At 43.2% G+C, this 20,640-nt stretch overlaps 1 protein-coding gene across 1 annotated transcript in view; it reads right to left on the bottom strand.

The window, feature by feature from the left end:
* Nucleotides 1-8,062: 8,062 nt before the first annotated feature.
* Nucleotides 8,063-20,640, bottom strand: part of LOC147604382 (chromatin modification-related protein EAF1 B-like) — a 43,417-nt gene continuing 30,839 nt past the window's right edge. Inside the window, exons 2-23 of the mRNA XM_086795696.1 lie at nt 18,511-18,691; nt 18,365-18,419; nt 18,091-18,185; nt 16,254-17,847; nt 16,038-16,163; nt 14,757-15,005; nt 14,410-14,604; nt 14,249-14,323; nt 14,057-14,150; nt 13,567-13,973; nt 13,002-13,055; nt 12,837-12,909; nt 12,594-12,691; nt 12,399-12,452; nt 12,183-12,263; nt 11,798-11,929; nt 11,604-11,705; nt 11,331-11,416; nt 10,974-11,198; nt 10,428-10,830; nt 8,630-10,328; nt 8,063-8,502 (exon numbers count right to left, since the gene is read on the bottom strand). Of these exons, the coding sequence (XP_086651822.1) occupies nt 8,631-10,328; nt 10,428-10,830; nt 10,974-11,198; nt 11,331-11,416; nt 11,604-11,705; nt 11,798-11,929; nt 12,183-12,263; nt 12,399-12,452; nt 12,594-12,691; nt 12,837-12,909; nt 13,002-13,055; nt 13,567-13,973; nt 14,057-14,150; nt 14,249-14,323; nt 14,410-14,604; nt 14,757-15,005; nt 16,038-16,163; nt 16,254-17,847; nt 18,091-18,185; nt 18,365-18,419; nt 18,511-18,599 (5,985 nt within the window). The 5' untranslated portion in view covers nt 18,600-18,691 and the 3' untranslated portion in view covers nt 8,063-8,502; nt 8,630. The remainder of the gene's footprint in view (nt 8,503-8,629; nt 10,329-10,427; nt 10,831-10,973; nt 11,199-11,330; nt 11,417-11,603; nt 11,706-11,797; nt 11,930-12,182; nt 12,264-12,398; nt 12,453-12,593; nt 12,692-12,836; nt 12,910-13,001; nt 13,056-13,566; nt 13,974-14,056; nt 14,151-14,248; nt 14,324-14,409; nt 14,605-14,756; nt 15,006-16,037; nt 16,164-16,253; nt 17,848-18,090; nt 18,186-18,364; nt 18,420-18,510; nt 18,692-20,640) is intronic.

Genomic DNA, 20,640 nt, shown 5'->3' with positions numbered 1-20,640 from the left:
GAATGTTGTTTTCTTATGGTAGGCAGACTTGATTATCCAAGAATTCATGGCCAACAACCTCATCTAGTAATAAATCTGTAAAGGGAAAAGGAAATGGATCTGGGATTTTTGTAACACATTTAGTTTCCTATGGTATCCAATTCAGGATTCCACTAACTAGCTTCACAAATAATCTCATTACCTTCATGAGCAAGGTAATAGCCCTTATTATGAGCTTGTACACAAGCATCTAATGCAACTCGATTAGCTACGGCACTGGGCGCATTATACATAAACTCTTTTCAGATTGTTCTTTAGCATAATCACTTTGGGTGATATCCATGTGGCCTTTTCTAGCATAATCACTTTGGGTGATATCCATGTGGCCTTTTCTATCAATAATCACTTTGGGTGATATCCATGTGGCCTTTTCTATCAATAGGATAGATGAATCCTACTTTGAGCAGCTTGTTAATTTTCTCCTTGACTTACTTTATGTCATTTGTTAACCCATGTTTCTTTAGCATAATCACTTTGGGTGATATCCATGTGGCCTTTTCTATCAGTAGGACATATTAATCCTACTTTAAGTAGCTTGTTAATTTCCTCCTTGATTTACTTGGCATAGTTAGGGTTCCTACATGTCATTGTTAACCCATTTTTTGGGTTAACAAAAGCATTACCACATATGGGAGTAGCAATAAGTGTTATGAAAAGGCACTATAAAAGTTATAAATATTATGAGGAAAACTAGCCATAACCAAGCTTGACTTAAGTTTGAGGTTCCCAAGTTTGATTAAAGTATACAATGGAGTAAATCACCTCATCAAGGATTGTCCAAACAAGTCAAATGGTGAAGCAACTAAATGTGGTAACCCAAGCCTAGGCCCATCAATTGAATACAAAAACCCACATGGGAAGTTGCATTATTACGGCTCTATGGAAAAGTACCAAAGGACATTTGTTTCGAAAAAGTACCCAAATGACATTTATTTTGGCAAAGACTAACGTAAGCTCTTAACTTTTTGAACAATGTTCTATGTGGTTACTAACAATTCTCTATGGGGGTTTATCATCAAGATTAAAGTTTCTCACTTTTAAAAACAACGTTTTATGTGGTTGTTGCTAATGATTCTCTATATGGGGGTTAATCTTGGGCATGTGAATTGCTTTCAAACTAAATGTTTAACATGTGCTCTATGTGATTGTTAATGATTATCTATGGGGATTAGTTGAGATTTTAAAGATCAATGACATTGTTACACTTTTAATGGCCTTAGACTTGGAGTACGATATCTGAAACTAACCAAAGTTGAGGTAAAGTCTAGGCACAGGATTTACATTTCTTTAAATCCTTCTTGTTGGTTTTGATTGATTGCCTCTCAGGTGGCCTCTTGGGAATCCAGAACTTTGTGTAGCCCATCATAGGAGTCTTATATGTCACAAACATGTTCCTTGGCACCCACCATTAGTTATCTTGACAATGGTATGAGATTGGGATACTTCTTAATGATGGGCTTGGTTAGTTTGATCAATGAAGGTCAATGAAAGGGTCTCAATGGTGTCAAACAATAGTTTGATCAATGAAAGGGTCTCAATGGTGTCAAACAATAGTTTGATCAATGAAGCTCAAGGAAAGGGTCTCAAGAGGACTTGGTGTCAAATAATGTTTTCAATGGAAGAGGGAATAGTGTTATCAATGTGGCAAAGCTGGATCTACTTTGGAGAGAAGATGTTGATGTTGAGGCTTTAGATTTCATTGTAGAGGTTCATTGATGTTCTTAGGAGGGGGCTCCTAAGAACATGGCAAAGCTAGATCTACTTTGGAGAGAAGATGTTGATGTTGAGGCTTTAGATTTCATTGTAGAGGTTCATTGATGTTCTTAGGAGGGGGCTCCTTTATGGAAGCAATGAGTATTGATGTTGAGGATAGGTCTTCAATGTGAAGAATAGATGGTGATAAGGGTTAAGAATCTTGTTCTATGTCATTTCATAGGTCTTCAATCTGAAGAATAGATGGTGATAAGGGATCAGAATCTTGTTCTATGTCATTTCATAGGAGGGTTATCACTGATTTGGTGTCCATGCTGTAGTGTGTATTGGTCAATTGTGAATTGCATGAATCCACTCTTTTCCAAGGATCATAGGCCTTGGAGCATACCTTTATTATTTACATGCAATCTACACATCCTAGGGTTACTATCGACCTAGAATTTTTTATAAGAATTCAACACTTTTTATCCATGTTTCATTAGATATAGCAAGATAATTCAACACTTTTTATCCATGTTTCATTAGATATAACAAGATAATAATCCAACACTTTTTATAAGAATTCAACACTTTTTATCTATGTTTCATTAGATATAGCAAGATAATAATTTTGTTGTGTGAGTACATGTCAACCTAGTGATTTCCAAGCTCCTAGAAACATGATGTTAGGCAATCTCTTAGATGTACGTCAGCTTCCCACTCTTTCAAGGTGGTGTTGTGACTAGGAAGCCAAGCTACACTTTTACAGTTATGACATCTTGTTGGTCATTTTGTAGTGTTGTGAGGAAATTAGGGGGCTTAAGAGGTGTGGATGTTGAGACCATACATGTTATTGAAGGAATCGTATGTATTGGCTTTGTTGTGACCCTGTGAGAAGTTGTATGGCAGTCATGTTGTGTGCTACTATATTAGGCTTTGGCTTCCAACTTCCTCCGATAATAAGTTCCTCTTTAATCACACACCTATAGGGAAAAACTTGCAAACAAAGACGTTAGTTGGAGTGTGAACAATTTGAGTGAAGCACAACTTTAAGCTTTTGGCTTATTTGAAAACTCAGACATTGGTGTTTATAGTACCAAGAACAAGTTTTCCTAGGGATACCCATGTCTCCCATCATGGTTGTGGCTAGATTTTCTATTGAAGCACATCCTTATTTGCATATTTTTGCCACCCCAAAGGGGAAAATCCTAGCCAATTTCTAATATGGTGGGCCCTTAGGGAGGTGTCTAGGTACATGATGCCAACTTGTTATGGATCTGGGGTTTCTCACTTGATGGGAACATCTAACTCTATCTTGGTCCATGTGTCATGGTTAGGTTGAGTGTCTATTGGGGCTCTTTGGTGAGGGCCAAAAAAGTTAATGATATATGCCTATATGGTATCTCACATCTCGCACAATTACCTCAATAGTATGTCTCTGAGGTGGCTTAGTAGACCTGAATTCCTAGGTATCTCTAATCTTAATAGTATGTCTCTGAGGAGGTGGCTTGTTGGCTGCTCTAGTAGACCTGAATTCCCAGGTATCTCTAATGCATCACGCATGAGACAAGGGCCCAAACCCCTCCTCATAGTAAGTCGAGTATCTAAGTATGTAATTCTCCTCACACTTGATCTTCCAATTACTCCATAGCCTACATATCTGATGTCGCTATCTAATGGGATACCCTCTGCTCTCCCTATATCAATCCAAAAGGTTGTGTGATGACCCCCTCTATTAACTAATGGTGATCCTCATGGTGATTGTGTGATGGAGCCCTCAGCTCACAATGGTGATCCTCATAATGTGGGATGTGCCTATGGAAATAATTGCACCTCTCACACTGAATCCATGAATCCATCTCCATTGAGTCTATATCTATAGGAATAAAGTCTAAAGAAGTGCTCTATGTAGTAGGAATTGAGCTTCAAGGAACAACCAAGAATATCCTTCTCTTTCCTATATAAAGTCAAGTCAAATATGGATGGATTATGTGATCTTTAGATTGTACTCAAAATTGTAGTTGGTTGTATTCAAACCCTCTATTTGATCTAAGGAAACTCCACAATGTACTAAAAGAGATCAAGAAAAAAAGGGGGAGATCAAGAAAAAAAGGGGGAGTGGCTTTACTAAAAGAGCCTAGAATGTACTAAAAGAGTTCAAGAAAAAGAGGGGGAATAGTCCAAGTTATAGTCAAAGGGGAGGAGGGAAAACCATGTGACTCAAACCAATAGCTCTTGTGACCCTCTTGTGCCATTTTCTAGAGGAGGATTCTTCTAGGCAAGCCATGTGACTCAAACTAATAGCTCTTGTGACCCTTTTGTACTTTTGTTCAAAGGATTCTAAAGCCAATCATGGAAGGCAATCTCTATGTGGGAGGATTCTACAACCAATTATAGGAGGCAATCTCTATGTGGTATGTATACATGTTGTATGTATGTATATAAGAGTATGGAACATGTTGTATGTATATAAGAGTCTGGAACATGTATGTATGTATATAAGAGTCTGGAACATGGCTTATATGATTAAGGATGTTGATCTAATCTCAACCAATACGATGGTATGTGGCATGGCTTACTCCTATTCATGTGTGAGAGCACCATGACCTATAGTCTCTACTCTCCTCCGATCCTCATCTCCTAAGACCTCATCTCCCAAGACCTCATGTCCCAAGACTATGGTATGTGGCATGGCTTACTCCTATTCATGTGTGAGAATACATACTAAGCAGCACAAAGTATCAAACAAATATTCATCATTTGGTGCAAGTTCATGGAAGAGGGCATGAAAAAATTCTCTCTCCAAACGAACTAGGGTGGCATATCCTTCTGCCAATCATGCCTAAGCACGTAGTAAAAAGAAAACCGATAAAAATGATTTCCAAATATACATAGGGTCTGACCAACTTAGCCTCATCTCCTTTGTGTGTGGAAAAGTGTTCAGATATAAAAGGAGGTGTTAAAAAGCATAATCTTGGTTCTCCTAAGATTTATAGTGAGGTACCTATCATCACAATAATGCATTTAGGTGTCACTACAAGCCCTTTGTTGAGTCCAATATGAGGACTATGTCATCTACATATAAGAAAATAGGTATCACTGTTTGTGCTCATCGCCGTGAATCCGCGAGCCACCCATCTAGTCAATGAAACCCAAGATTTGACAAATGTTTGTATAGCCAAAAAAGTTCCGAAGAGAGTGGAAAACCCTATTTGACACCAATCGTGCAAAATGAATTCTTCAAAAAGGCCCTATTGGTCATGGAACTCATATAATGTTATCACTCCCCATATCATCTCAGGTGGGAATTGGAGCTCTTATAAGAACCCAAGAAGTTGTGATCTGAGTTAAAGCCTTGTGAAAATCCACAAGTCAATAATAAACTCAAGCGCAATGTACCCTAGCCTCATGATGGTGGTAAATATGCCAATCCAATGTTCCTCCTAAAGTCGTCCTATCTGGTTCTGTTTTTTTGCCTTTCTACATACTAGATTGCCAATCTCTTCCTCTAATACAACCCCATAGACCTTGATTGTCCATTGTATGGCCAATCAAGATAGTTTGGTAGTTATTGGGGTCTATAGGGTCTCTTGCCTTATGGGTGGAAACAATGGTGGCCTTTACACATATTTCTATTCCCTATTATTAAAGAAGATCCGTGCAAAGATAGGAGTCAAGGTGGTGGCTCCATCAGCAAAGGGCTATGTGTAGAGATCAATTGGTCGTTGGTTGGGAAGATTTTCGAATATGTTTAAGACTACAACTCTCAATAGTTCAATGATCACATTGAAATCACCTACACATTGTGAACCCTCCAAACCATCATCCATGGTTCACAACACACTCACCACAACACTCAACTCAACAAGCACGTCTTAGCACGCTCTAGAGCATCCCAAGTGTCGTGTCCCAACACCCTAAAAGAAAGCTCTTACATAGTGTCTAGGTGTCTGCACTAGCACCTTTGCCCTGCAAGGTCAAAGTATTCTTAAATTGGTATAAAACTCTTACTCTCAACCTTTTTTTTCCTTCCACAAACTCTGAGAAACACCACATATGAACCACTTCAAAGGCCATTGCATGTTTACTGCCCTCTATCCCCCCTGAAAGGGCACCAAGTTATGAAGCCATCCCTTAGGCTTTTAAGGATTCATATCTCAACCACCAAGAAAGGAAAAAAAAACTCAAAGTGCATTAACACCCGACGTAACATCTCAGTGTCTTCCACCACGCAAAGAAATATAGGTAACCATCATCTTTTTGCCTCAATGATAAACATCCCCTCACCACCCTAGGCTTAGTGCTTTGAGCCCCATCACTAGTAGCATCCCATGCAATCCTTCAACCATTGCCACCCACTGCATCGAGAGAGAAAAAACAAAATCCATCCCACCATAGTAGATATTTCCATCCATGTAGATCTACCACCAGTTGATGCCTTTGCTTTGATACCATGTCAAAACTAGTGGTGTAAGTGTGGAGTTGTCACTCCTAAACCTGCAGAGCTTCTCTGTACCCAATGCCTTTTTGAAGATGTCACAACTTCCTAATCCCTTGTGCTGACATATACCAAATCCACATCACTTGCTAGAACCTTCTCCCTCACGAAGTGATAGTGAACCTCAATGTGTTGCATCCTAGTATGATACATTGGGTTACTCACCAATTGTATGTTTCTCATGTTGTAATGATAAATGATAACCACCCTAGCTACAGTAAGCTCTTGACTTGAACAACTTGCAAGGAGGTGAGATCATTGCTTAAATAGATCTTCATGGAGTGACGTGTTGCCCTCTTTACTAGGAAGGCCAAGCATGTTTCCATGTCCTTTAATTGGAGAAGGAAAGGCATCTCCCTAATGGTATCCTTACCCACCCGTCAAACGTCCACGAATGGGATTCTGGAATGTTTATTTGCCAGCATAAGGTCCCACTTGCTACTTTCGGAGAGCTTCCCACAAGACTCGCACATGCACTGTGCGAGGGTGCTGTCTTGTCCTCTTTGAGATGACCATCATGAATATGGTTTGAGCTAGTCTTTTCTTCTTAGATACCTCCATGACTCGCACATCTTCATCGCTCCACTTAGATTTCGGATTTATTGGTGGCTCCAACCATTAGGTGAAGCTCTTATGTGCTTTCCTTCTTCGTTACCTAAAGCTCTTGGCAGAGCTTGTTCTCCTTCTTGAGTTGCTCCAACTCTTTTGCCCATGCAATCCTTCTAGGCTTCCTCTACTATAGCTATAGAGTCCCTTGATCCATGAAGATGTTCCTTAAGCTTGCTGATCTTATGCTCCCTTGTCATGTGCTTTTGCATTCCAATTTGTTCCTTCTCGCGGTGTTCTTAGGGATAAGATCTCTTTGATGCTTGTCAAGGCGCCTTGAACAAATCCCACTATCCCTCTAGGTTTCTCACTATCCAAATATATATCCATGTTTGTAATGGCCTCTATCAACTTTGGCAAGTTACCATTCCCAATCGACATGCTCCACTTCTGAAGCAAGAGAGAGAGAGAGAGAGAGAGAGAGAGAGAGAGACGCTTATGTGCCATGTGCTTCCACCATGAAACTTATCATCCCATTAGATCACCCCTTCTACTCCATCTCATTATCCATGATCTTACAATCAAGAACAGAAAATTATATGGATGGTTTATTTTGCAATGCATCTCTATTTTTTTTCTTTGCATGGCACAAGGTGGCACGGAAAAAGTGAGGAACTAAAATCATGGCATCAACTGGGCATAGTAGCTATGTAAGCATATAATTTTAGTTGTGCGTTGGGATGAATGTAAAGTCATGCACTCCTTCAGTCCCATATTTGCAGTGCCATGAATTTTTCCACATACAAAAGCTATTAAAAAATGGCTTAAGGATCACCTAGCCTTTACAAAGGAAGAATAAGTTGGGGGAGAGAGTTGGAATAGACAAGGATCAATCAGCTTTATTTCTATTTTAGGGGACCGCAGTACTTGCACATAATTGTCTTATCATTAGTCTCATAGCTCAATGAAGGCCCTCAGAGGTTAAGAAACCTCTCTCTCTCTCTCTGTGTGTGCGCGCGCGCATGGCACAATTAGAGAAGACAACATAAGCACAAAGTTAGTATTGAACACATTGAAAATGATGCAAAATAAGAGAAGACAACATCAGCACAAAGTTGGAATTGAAGAAGAGAAGACAACATAAGCACAAAAGCCTTTAAAAAACACAGATTTTAACATTACAACTCTTGAAGGGATCAGCGTGACCAAAAAAGCTTGAAAGAGGGCATGGTTCTGTACAGTCGAAGTGCAACTTAATATACCTGGGTAAAACCTTCAACAAAAACCTTTGCCAAAAAGTTGCAGCTTGTCTTTATTACCTCGAGAAATTGCCCATTGAGATTTTTGAGCCTTTAAGATGGTAGCTTTAAATAACTAGCATATATAACCTACTTTTGTCTTGTAAGAAGTATGTGTGAAGACCATACAAACTGCGAGCACCTTCAACTTAAATGGGCCACGCAGGTATCAACATACAAGCCAGGTAACCTGGGCTAAATTACAGGACAAATACAAAGAATGAGGAGGTACAATAAATCTCCTGGCTTGGTGTGGAGATCGCCAAGGTAGCAGGCACTGTGTTGAAGCCCAACACAACAGGAGGTGCTCCTGCTCATGCAAGATGCCCTTGCTAACCAGAATACCCCGCTGGTAAGGTCTAATGACACTTGAGGAGAGTAACCAGAGCCAGGAACTTGGTATCAGAAGACAAGAGGGACAGCACTCAACTGCAAAACCACCAATAAAGCCATGAGAACCACACGCACAAGAGAAATCTGTATACCAGCAAACAAACGGATCAAAAGACTTACTGTACTGCCTTGAATACCTAGGCGACACATCCATTCACCATACCTTACTCTGGCCCAGGTGTAGTTCCAGATGAAGCAGGCCTGACTTGTGAGCCTCCTGTGCTGTTTGGCACACAGGTAAGTTGCTGCTGTAGTGCAAGTTGCCGCGGAGAAGGTGCCATGTGCTGAGATGGTGGCATAGCCCTCGCATTTGTAGTGGAACCAACAAAAGGTTTTTGAGGAGTTCCAACATGTCCCGGGCCATGTTGTGAACCACCTCTGCTGATTTCATGTGTTACAAGACTGTTACTGGTGACAGGTAGATTGCCATTTGATGATGGCGTGAGCATACCCATAGACATAGCAAGGTGAGAAGCTTGTGCTGCTGCTCCACTATTACTGCGACTCAAGTTATATAGTCCAGCTGCCATCGGTGAGAAATTCTGGCCTGGTTTCCACTGAGGAGAAGGCACACTTCCACTGCCAGTAGTACTAGGTGATGATAGAGGAATGCCACCAGATGGTGAAACCATACTCAAAGGGCTGTTGATACTACTTCCAAGCTGAAAAGCTACATGGACAGGCTTCCCTGGCAAATGGGAGGGTACAGTGCTGGGCTGTAATCCATTCTTTCCAGGTTGTGAGGACAGATGTGTGCCTATACTTGAGCCTGCCTCTCGCTGTTGAGGTCTGCGTTGCTGGGTCTGTGACTGCAGAGTAGGACGACGTTGCTGCTGTTGTGTTGACAGTAAGGAAGCTACTGTGACAGGACACGGATGTTGCTGTGGTGCACTCACTCCTGTAGGTGGAGATGAAGGCTGAATAGGAGAACAGGTAGATATGGGAGTCGGTTTTCCAGAGAGATGTTGAGGAAATCCTTTCTGTTGATACTGTTGAACTACAGCATCTGGCACCTTTACTGTAAGATTTTGAACAGCAGTTTGTGGTGCACCGGTCAACTGCTGCCCCCCTGATGGGACTGTCCCAGATGGAACCATGCGTTGCCCTTGGGCCCTCTGTTGTCCAGAAATCTGTGCAGTTAGCTGACTAGGTAGCATGCTTGATTGGCCTTGCATTGAAGCTCCTCTCCCTATCCCTTTGACATTCTTGCCCTGCTGCTGTTGTTGTTGCTGTTGCTGCTTGGTTGATTGATTCTGATGCTGTTGCTTGGTCTGAACAGGGGGTTGTGTTGATGAAGCTGATGATGCCAGTTGATGTGCTTGTGACAATAGCTGCTGTTGAGGATGTTGATCCTTACCATTGAACGAAGGTTGCGCGGTAGGTGACGGTGCTGATTGCAGTACATTTGATGATGGTATAGGCCCTATTGCCTGTTGCTGCTGAGGTCCTGGGTCCTGCTGCAATACATGCTGTTGCATTAAGAGGTGAGAGGGTTGATGTTGTTGAGAAAACATATGAGCATGAGGAGAGAGAACATGCTGCTGTTGAGACACAGGAAGAGGCTGTGACGACTGGAATGGAGAGAGTGACGCGTTGCTTGTTGGACTCGATTGCTGCTGTAGCATCCGCTTTTGCTGTGGTTGCTGCAACTGCTGCCGTTCTTTTGCCACACGCATCATGTTGTAAGCCTGCTGCTGACTTGAGCTGGGGCTTTGCTGCTGTGCATGCAGAGTATTACTATGTTGCAGTAGCTGCTGCTGCTGCTGAGCAGTAAGGTTTTGAGTTGGTGATGAAACCACAGGGCTCGGTAAACTGTTGTTCAGGTTATTTAAGGCTGCTGACTGTGAATGACCCTGAACAGCCTGTTGTTAAAGCTCTTGTATAAGGGCTATGTGCAAGACTACAATCAAATAATAGTAAAAAGAACAGTAACTACTAACAAATGGAGGTAATACTCATACCATTGGCATGGCATCTCTAGGTCTTCTCATCATGCCCATAGGAGAAGATACAGCACCCAGGTTGACAGTACCAGCTCCTGATAAGCCCATTCCTACAGATGGCAACACATTGTTCATGCCTGAAGAGATGTTGGGGACACCAATCGAACCCATTCCAGGCAACCCAGTCCTTGTTATTGGCATGCCCCTACTTAACCCACATATCATCCCTGCACTGTTTCCTGAAGGAAGCATGGAAGGAGCTGCACAGTCTGTCGCACTTGGCAAGCCCATAAGAGGCAACCCTGATGTGACAGATAAACCCTGGGTTTGTAAACCACGTCCAGCTACCATCCTACTGTAGCGCAAACGCTGTTCCTCTGCTGTGAGGGGCCTCATTGAGGCTCCCATGCGCTGAGCATCACTGTTCCCATCAAGAAAAAACATTAGCAGCTTGACCTACATATATGGAGCCTTCAATCCCCAAGCATAATGTACTGCAGCATCATCATGTGTGCTTTCACACATGCCAATGCATGTGAATCCAGATCATGCATAAGAAATTACCGTGTTGCAGTAGCATTTATGGCAGCAGATGGGGACATGGAAGGGCTCAGTTGTAAATTATTTGCTCCATGCAACACAGACATTGGAGAGGAGGTCGGGCGCATCCCTATTCCTGATGACGTTATGCTTGGAATCCCCAGTCCATTTCCATGTGTAGGCTGAAGTGGATGCACATGGGTAATCAACTCCCCAGTTGTTGAAGATAGCTCACACAATTCCAGGGGCCTTCATATGACATTAAGATCAGAAAGGCAAGTAAACATCAAATTATTCTTTTTATTTTGATACTCTTATAGCCTAGCTCAATACAAAATTTCTGCATTGCTCTGACATAGAAGCACAAGTTTTGTGGCATACGTTAATGGAGCACTATGTAAGCCAATATGCTTTGATGCATGTGATTCATGCTCTGGTACAAGCTGCTTTGGTTCTTGAGATTCAATCTGCACAAGAGACAAACAGTATGGCTTAGGGGATTGTGGTAGAAAAAGGAGGAGGAAAGCTTGTGGATGTGATTGAGAGTGTGTAGTTGTTAAGATGGAGGAGGGCGGGGGGAGGGGGGAGGGGCATTTATGCGCGATGTTATTACTCTATGCAATATGTTAAAAGATGTGATTTTGCTGCACAAACCTGTAACTTCCTGCTGCGAAGCTGTTGATGTAGCTGCAAAATGCAGTCTACATGATTTTTCAAAGTCTCTTCCAAATGCTGAGGCAAAAATCTGGTACCTCCCTGCTTAGTAAGTCCAGAAAAAATGAGTGATTTCACTTCGCAGCATCTGAAGAGTAAATATCAAGTCAAATCACAGGAAAGGTACTGAAAACCTTTTGTGTCACTGAAATGGGATGATGTGTTGATAAGCCTGGGTCGCCGGGACTATCGCCACCATCACCTCCTAATCTATCTGTTAGCAACTTGTACCTCTCTTTGCAATCCTTGGGTTTACGAAAAATTCCCTGGAAGAGAGGAGGTGTCAGAAAAAACCCAATTTATATAAATTCTCTGACAAAAATGTAATCATTTACCTTACTGAGTCAAACAAGAGTGCTGCTAAAGGAACCCCGCATACATCTTCCTCCCCCCCCCCCCCCCCCCCCAACAACAACACACACACACACAACATAGAGACAGCTCCTTGAAGTGTATAAACAAGAGACAACCTGGCTCGTCCAAATTACAAAATTTTGTTCAACGAATCGGTCTACTTACCTTCAATTGTGAGTTGGAACTCAATATGTCACTTACAAGCTCCCAATTCGAACCCAACTCATACACGAGTCCAAGAATTGCCTGGATTTGGACACACAAAAGCTTAACTAAGCATCTACATGAAGTTTGTTCAATATATTAGCTGCACTGAGGTGATTAGTCTTTGGTTTATTGAAAATAGGAGAAGCTCATGCAGACCCAAAAGCACATCCAAACCTGATCTTCCATTGCTGACCACGGTATACCAGATCCAGGTTGACTCAAGGAAGCCTGCTAATACACAGAGAATCATTGAGAGGTGCTTATGACAAGAATATGCACATAAAAGCCCAACAAAGCAGGCATGTGCTAGACAATCACAGCTTTTATTACAAACAATATGCAGGGGTTTCATACTGCTTTCTCCCCCACCTTCCCAGCCTTGTATTTTCTGCCTCTGTCACGGCTGGTGATCTGTTTCATCAATTTGCTTGCACTACTGGTAACGCTTGATGCTCCTGCAGTGGCACCTGCATTAACCACTTCAAAATTTTCACATTACGGGGCTTGGACTAGGTACATTCTCAACTTTGTCAACCTGGTGAATCAAAGACTACTATATATAATTGCACTCTAGAGAGTGGCTTCAATCTACCTTCATAGATCACGACTTACCAAGCCCTTCCAGTCCAGCACTTCCTATGCCAATCTGAGAAAGCTGCTCTCCTTTGTGCTTTGAGTGCTCCCTCTATAAAAACATGGGATCGCAAGCCAAAACATTAGAAAATCAGTACCACATCATTGTTCCACCAGAAAAAAAAAATCACAAACCGCAACTACCTGATCACTTTGGCGGTGGGCATTGTGCTGCCAAAGCTGTTCGGATTCCCTCATCTGTGGTACATCAACCATCAAGGAGCCACAGACAAACAAGAAACCACCAATATCAGGATACACAGACCTGTTCTGTCCACACCCTTGCATTTTGCCTATTCACATATCACACAATGTTTTTCCCCTGCCACATCCAAAGACACGGAATGGATGCATACATATGCATGCACACAGGCATAGATGCATATGCACACATGCAGACAAACAAACGCACATACATGCAGCAAGCATGCGCACACACCTATGCACATATGCATGCCCACACTTGTAGCTATGCACATAAGCACATGTGCGCGCGCACAGTTTTCAACTCGCGAGCGAGGGCATGCACACACACAACATTGCCAACTCGCAGGCACATAAATACAAAAATGACCCACATGAAACATTGTGCACTTATGCACACACATGCACATGCTAGTCTCACCAGCTGCATACATGTGGAAGCTTGCAGGATAAAATAGCATAAAAGTTACCAAAACATTTGAAGTTCAAAAAAATCGGGACCTACATCACATGCCGCTGAAGGGTTGTGCCCTGCATGGAAATGCCTAGTTTTCTTCTTCTTTTTGGTTTTGAAAGGACTATCGACTCCATCTGCAGCCATGTTGTTTCTCACAAATGCCCCATTTGAATCCACATCAGTCGCTCTTCCTGATACCGAAGACCCTTCCAGCAAGGTTGTCATCTCATCCTGCTGCGAATTTGTCTCACAACTGGAGATATCTGACCTTGCAAGGTGGACTGCTGATCCAGACACCAAAGGTCCGGTTACTCCTGCAGCCCTCTGTCGTGCAGCCACGGCAGACGTGCGTGTGCGTTTTGTGGGAATACTCCCAACGTTCGTGTAGCTTCCCCCATGGAATCCTGAACTTCTTTTCCCAGTGACAAGTGGGGAAACTAGTGGACCCACAGCATCTGCATGAAAGATAGCTGATGAAACGGCATGATACTGGAAGGAGAAAAGTGTTCATTTGGCATCATAGATGGTGCAAACTCACACATTCCGACAGAATATTCAGTTGTTTCAGCAGCCACATGCACCTCCATTTCTGTCAATGATGCTTCATGCTCCTGGAGTCTCTGTTCGTATTCCTGTTCAAGAAAGAACAATTGAGAATTCACCTTCCAAGCAGCTAGAAAAAGAAACCATAGAACTAGCATGGTACATGATTTCACACTTGTGAACTTACAGCTTCCCATTGTGATACAACTGATTGGCGGTAAACCTCCATTGCGTTGTTGGGGACAGTGTAGAAAAGGCTTTCCTATTCATGAGTGGTAACTCAGTGAGCAACAGAAATAAGAACATAAGGGGGAAAATAAGGAGAGGGCCTGTCCCTATTCCATTTACCTCTGGGAACTGTTCTTCCCAAAATTCAAACATCCCAGTATCTGAGACACGATCTGGTGTGGGAGGAGCTTCTGCTTGAGCCACTGGTTGCCGCCCAAGAGAGTTCTCAAGGAACCGTATAGCATATGCCTGAACAGGAAGAGCTTTACTTTTGTTGGTCATCAGCTTAACTGTCTCTGCCTCTGCTTCGTGAGCCTGCTTACAGAGTTCCCGACACCTTAGATTGAATGCCATACAAAGCTAAGCAACTGGCATCATAAAGCAAGCAACCACAGCAATTTGAACAGGGGATTCAGATTGACAAGTACACAAACTAAAAGCTCAATTGACTTCAACTGAAACCATACCTCACCGGCTGCTCCTTGATCAGTTTTGGTGCTTAATGAGCTTGGCATCGAGGTGCTATCAGTCCTAGCAACGTCTCTCAGAAGAAGTGCTTCAACTGAATGCCAGAACTTTGTCACTGTTTTTGCTAGACTCTGAGCAATCTTGCATTGCTTGTTGCAGAGTTCCGCTTCCTGAAACTCCAACTGCCATTTCTCTCTTACAACCCACCTTGCTACCTGTGCAGCACCAGCAATCTTCCACAACCGTTCCTACAGGCAACCAACCAACCATTTTTCTCAAGGGCTATCCTGTTTACAGAAAAGAAAATGCAAAAGGCTCAAAGGAGAGACAGAATGTCCAAACATCTCAAACAACAGACACTTTTCTAGTTCAGCTCTACCAAGATACCCCATACCACATACTTCTATATATGTATGACACAGTTATATTATATTTGATCATACATACAGAATATATTTTTGCAACTCAAACAAGGCATCCATCTCGAAACACATTTACTGCTCAAATAAGATGCATACACTAATATGTCAGAGAGTGTGTGTTGTGCGGTGGTGGTGGTGGTGGGAAAGGGGAAGAGGGAAAGGGGGGGGGGGGGGGGGGTGCGGGGCCGGCTGTTGTTGGATTGGGTTGTGTGCAGCACCTCAAAAGACATTACTACTCAAATAAGAGCGCACATGCATGCATACACACAAATACTAATATGTAAGCGTATGAGTGTGACTGTGACTGCACGCGTGCGCACTCGTGCGTGCGTGCATGTGTGCGTGAGTGTGCACTCACACGTGCACGCATGCACCTACATGCACACCTAGGTGTGTATAGTTTTATGCACATTCACAACATACATATACATATAAGAGGGAAGGAGATACATGATAGCATGGAAAAGATGGATCCATACATGCATATAAACATACTAAATTACATATAGACGAGACAAACAAACAAACAGACACATGACACACAAATTGACAGAGAGAGGACAGATGCATACATTGTTGGATGACTAGGCATCTAGGGAAACACCACTGCACCCCAACAATACAACCAAAAAGACATCCCACAAAATATTCTCAAACATGCTAATGTTTGAGGATTGCTACCCAAAAAAATCAACCATTCATCTCTTTACAAGGCTACTCATGGACCAATGATAAACGGAGGCATCCCATGCAATGTCGTATGGCAGTACACCATATCTTTCCTTACAAGTGATGATCTTTCTTGGTTATGCTGAATGCGATACTTTTTTGGGCAGACTTTCCTATCAAGATAATTACCTGCATAAAATCATTGGCTAACCAAGCCATCTCCTCCAGGACAAAATCCCAATGGGCTTTCTTCCGAGGAGGTTCTTGGAAAGCCTTTTGCTTAGCCCAATCGGCACTCTGTCTCACAGAATCTTGCTGTTTACCAATAACCACAAGAGTCAAATAAAGGTTAAAAGATGGGCAAAGAGCAAACAACTAAGCATATCACACAGGTTCCTCTCCCACCTTAATCCCTTCAACTTCCTGTGCGGTTGAGTCCTTGTTAGCCTTATTGGCAGCAACAGAAAAGTTGGTTTTAATATCGCGTGTACCATCAGCCAAAGTCCTCAGATCCTTTTCCTCCCGAGGCGGTGCAATAACTGGAATCTTCTCAGTTGGCAATCCATTTGCATCAGAGACCCTGACCTGCAATGCTTCAACAACATGGCCAGAGCTCGCATTGCCATCTTCTGGGTACTGTGGCAGCACAGCGGTTGCTTCTTGAGGCATGGAAAGGTTCACAGGTCTTCCATCGGATAAACTTGCTCTTGCTACAGAGGAGATAAGTCCTGCATCAGGTGTTTCATCCTCAACTTTTACTTTGACCTCTTCCAGCCCTTGTGCTTTCCCAAACAGCCCATTATTGCTGATCTTGTTTGTGAAAGAGAGAGAATCAATGGCCTGCACTTTTTCTTCCAGAACGTGAGATCCAGGAGTCAACTCCAAAATTGAGCTAGTAGACTTGGCAGCAATAGAAATCGTCTCATAATCATTCCTCTCTTTGCATTCAGATGCTGTAAGAGTTCGGTTCCTGTCAATTGTGCTTTGATGAGCAGGTAATGCAGTGTGATCATTGGTTGATACCTCATCCTCTCGGTTGCCTTTATTGGAAATGCCTTCATATTCTGCAACATGATTGACCTCTGGAATACCAACATTAGATGGCTTCTCCATGCTTTCTGGCTCCAGATTGCTTTCTGCAGATTCATCTGAGGCCTGTTTGTTCTCTTCTGTGCCAGACATTTCCGACAGACCATGAGTTGATTCCACTGTAACAGAGTTCTTTGCATCTTCCACATCACATTGAACTGAAGAAGGCAGGTTCCGCTCCTCCTCCACATTGCATAAGAATGAAGAAGGCAGGTTACTTCCTTTGTCCACATTACATTGAAACGAGGAAGGCAGCCAGTTCATGCTTCGAAGATCTTCATCCTGTTTTTCCAGATAAGCAGTATCTGCTTTATGTGTAGTTTGGAGCAATGAAGGCTCACAAACCTGCACTGCCATATCATAGTCTGGATGGTCATCACTTGCAACAGCCTTTTCCTGCCCTTCCCTCGCACATGCTACGACATTTATATCCCTTGATTGCAGAGCATCCTGATCTGCAGTATCTTGTGTTAGTTTTTCCTCTACAACATCTTTTGCCTCGGGATCGCTTGTAAAAGATCCTCCGACTCCAGAAGAGTAACTCGAAGACCCACCTTCTGCCCCAACTTTGCCTAAATCCCGTAACACAGTACATCTGTTGCCAAAGCGATTACTCCTCTGTCTATTTCTTCTTGCATACTGACCTTTTATAGCCGCTTTGTTGTTCTTGCATACATCGAACTCTTTCTTTGGAACATCCTTTCTATCATGCTCAATAGAAGAGCTGATACTTTTTGGAAGGGCATCAGGGGGTGTGCTCTCAATGCTGATTGTGGTGGCACCACAGTCAACAAAGCAAAATTTCCCAGTTATACTCCGAGCCCTTTTCAACTCTGAACCATCTTCTGAACTATATTCTACAACATCTTCCTTTGTAAGGTTAGTGACTGGATGGTTACCTTTCCCATCACTGCAAAAACATTGGGAACAAAGAAACCAAGAGTAAAATGTGCATGATTAGTAAATGGCTGGAGAAGCAAGTTAGGATCTTTACAGCAAGATCCCCTGCCCATCAGACGAGAGGGATCAGGATGCAGGAGATCCCCCACCCATGAGAAACAGGTGAGTGGACATTAATCTGCAAAGACCCTTAGAGAACAAACAATAGCTCCTCTACTTGATCAATTATAAATTGCAACAAATAATCAAGAACCTGGATAGAAGCTGTTTAGCAAATTGATCTGTTGGTGACAAAGACCATAAACCAGCAGGAGACTCTCCAAATTGAAATTCTAAAGGATCACCTCCCTGCAAGGAGTAAAGCAATCAGGGCAATAGAAGCTAAGCTCATGGCATTTTTCGCAAGCAATGTAGAAGTCAGAGGGGCTGCAAAAGTAAGTGAATGGCATAGAGCTATAACATATCAAAATTGTGAAGTTCAAACCTGGTCCACCCCTAGTAGGGACCAGACCTGAATGGGTCCATACCTTCTCCAAAAATTCCAGCTCCTTCCGGCGTTCGTTGCGACCAGCAAGCTCCTGCCTGGAAGTAGCATGCAACTTTCACATAAGTTAACACCGAATGAGCAAGATAATAATTAGCTACACCATAAATTAGCAGACTAGAACACAACCTGAGCTCTGACTGAGCCTTCTCAATTGCTGCACAACAAGATGATAACTCGTGTTCTATGCCAGCCACTGCAGCAATTCCTGCGCCCATGGAATCTTGCTCTGCATTGACAAGAATGTCAGACCCTGGGACTATTCCAGGGTCGCTCGTAGCAAGACTACTCTCCAAGCCTCTTTGTCACACTGCAAATATATTTAAAAACAATAGAGGTTATAAAGTTTAGTTTGAAATGCCCAACTCTCTCTCTCTCTCTCTCTCTCTCATGATCAGGAGTAAGCCATCTATGCCACGAGATTGTACTAGCAGAGTTTGGAACCACCCCTTTGGTCATAGATGCTCCCTTTCAGACCATTACTTATATTCATTATGTATACACACTTGACAGTGAGCATCTCCCAAGATTGGCCCTTGAGTCATCGATGCAGTTACATTGTGATGGACATGGCAGATCATGGTACTCTCAGGTGGTTGCTTGGTTTGACGGGCATGGCCTCCAGATGGACCACCTTCTTCCCTTCCCAATACAGCCTGGAATCTCCTTGCTTCCACTCAAAACTACTTTCTTAGACATTTTTTCCCTACTTTCTTTGACACTTCGCAAATCTCCCTACTATGAGATCCAAGGGAGATTTTATTCTCTCTTCCCAGACAGATTCGGCCCCCTCTCATGGGTCATGCAGTATGAGGACCAGTGATGTTTAGACATGTATTTACTCAAGCTCCACCATCACAAAGAGCTCATGCTGAGGCAGCACTCCGAGTGACAGAGCTAGCAAGAGTCAAGACGCCTCCCAAACCTCCATCACAGATTTTTTTGGGCCACAGCCACCAACTATAAGGCCAGACAGGACCAGCCAGGTCCACAATGGCCTACAAAGACACGTGATCCTCTGGCCCCACGTACATAGGGTGTCACTACTGAGCATGAGTGATCTCTTCTGAGAGTTAAGCGCCTTATATCTCAGAGGCCTCATCCCTCTGCAGATCCAAGCTATCCTTCGATGGCATGGCGTGCTCCCATTACAAAGGGAGACAACTATGGTTGCCTTGCGTTCTATTCTGGAGAAGGATGGTACCACTATATGACCACATATTGTCATCATGTAGCATCACAAGGATGCTTTCCCTTATGTAGCTAGTTTTGTACAGTGTTTTCTTTCCATCGTTCACAGATGCATTGTGCTACCTTTTTGGTCTCATGGAACCCCTGGGTATTTCGGAGTAAGCCCTCAGTGCTCCACTCCTCCATTATTCTTGCAGAGTTTAGAACAGGCCCCTTGGTAGTTGATGCCCTTTTCCAGGCAGTGACCATATACACCTTGACCACAAACAGGCTCCCCCAGTTGGCACTGGACTCATCTACACGATTAGCAGAGACGGGACATGTTAGGGTTTGGTATGCCACAGTTACACAGTGGTTCCTATCACATGGGCTTCATATGGATCGCCTCCCCCATTGCACTACGGTTTGGATGCACCACTATTAGCTCTCACCCACCAGGACATTAACCGACTTATCCAAGCCAACCTCTTCACAGACTGGAGACCCATGCCACATGGCTGGCTCCACTGCAGCTTCCTACAAAGATGCAGTTTTACCTGGGCCACTTTATGAGGCTTACAAAGGATGGCTTCATTCATCAAAAGCCTCGCTATCTTTATAGACACATGTCACATGCCATGAGGGTTGCAATCAGCCAGATCAGCAAAGTCCCATCACATCGCCTAGGGGTGGAGTAGAGTGCATTGCCAAAGAGAACAGGATGTGTCGATTCTGTTTACTAGAGGTGAAGACAAATGAGTGCTAACTTTTGAAATGGCCAGTGCAGTATGAGATACAAGAGAGGTTTCATTGCCTCTTCAAGGAGGGATTTGGCCCTCTGTCTTGGGTCATTGATTTTGCAGACCAGCAATGCCTCAGACTCTACCTGATGGAGCTACGCCGCCACAGAGATCAACTATCCACATTGGCACAAAGGTAGACCCCAGATATCTCACAATCCATCGTCGCGAGTTTCTTTCATCCGATCTAGGATGGAGGCCCTCGCCGACGACCACACAATAGCCCTAACCCGGATGCCTCTACTCCATGGACCTAGCAGCACACACTATAGCGCATGTGCCACAAGTG

The sequence above is a fragment of the Cibotium barometz genome, chromosome 62, assembly GCF_041138505.1.
Source record: "Cibotium barometz isolate CiBa-2024 chromosome 62, ASM4113850v1, whole genome shotgun sequence".
Lineage (NCBI taxonomy): Eukaryota > Viridiplantae > Streptophyta > Polypodiopsida > Cyatheales > Cibotiaceae > Cibotium > Cibotium barometz.
This window is presented reverse-complemented; position numbering and strand designations above follow the sequence as displayed.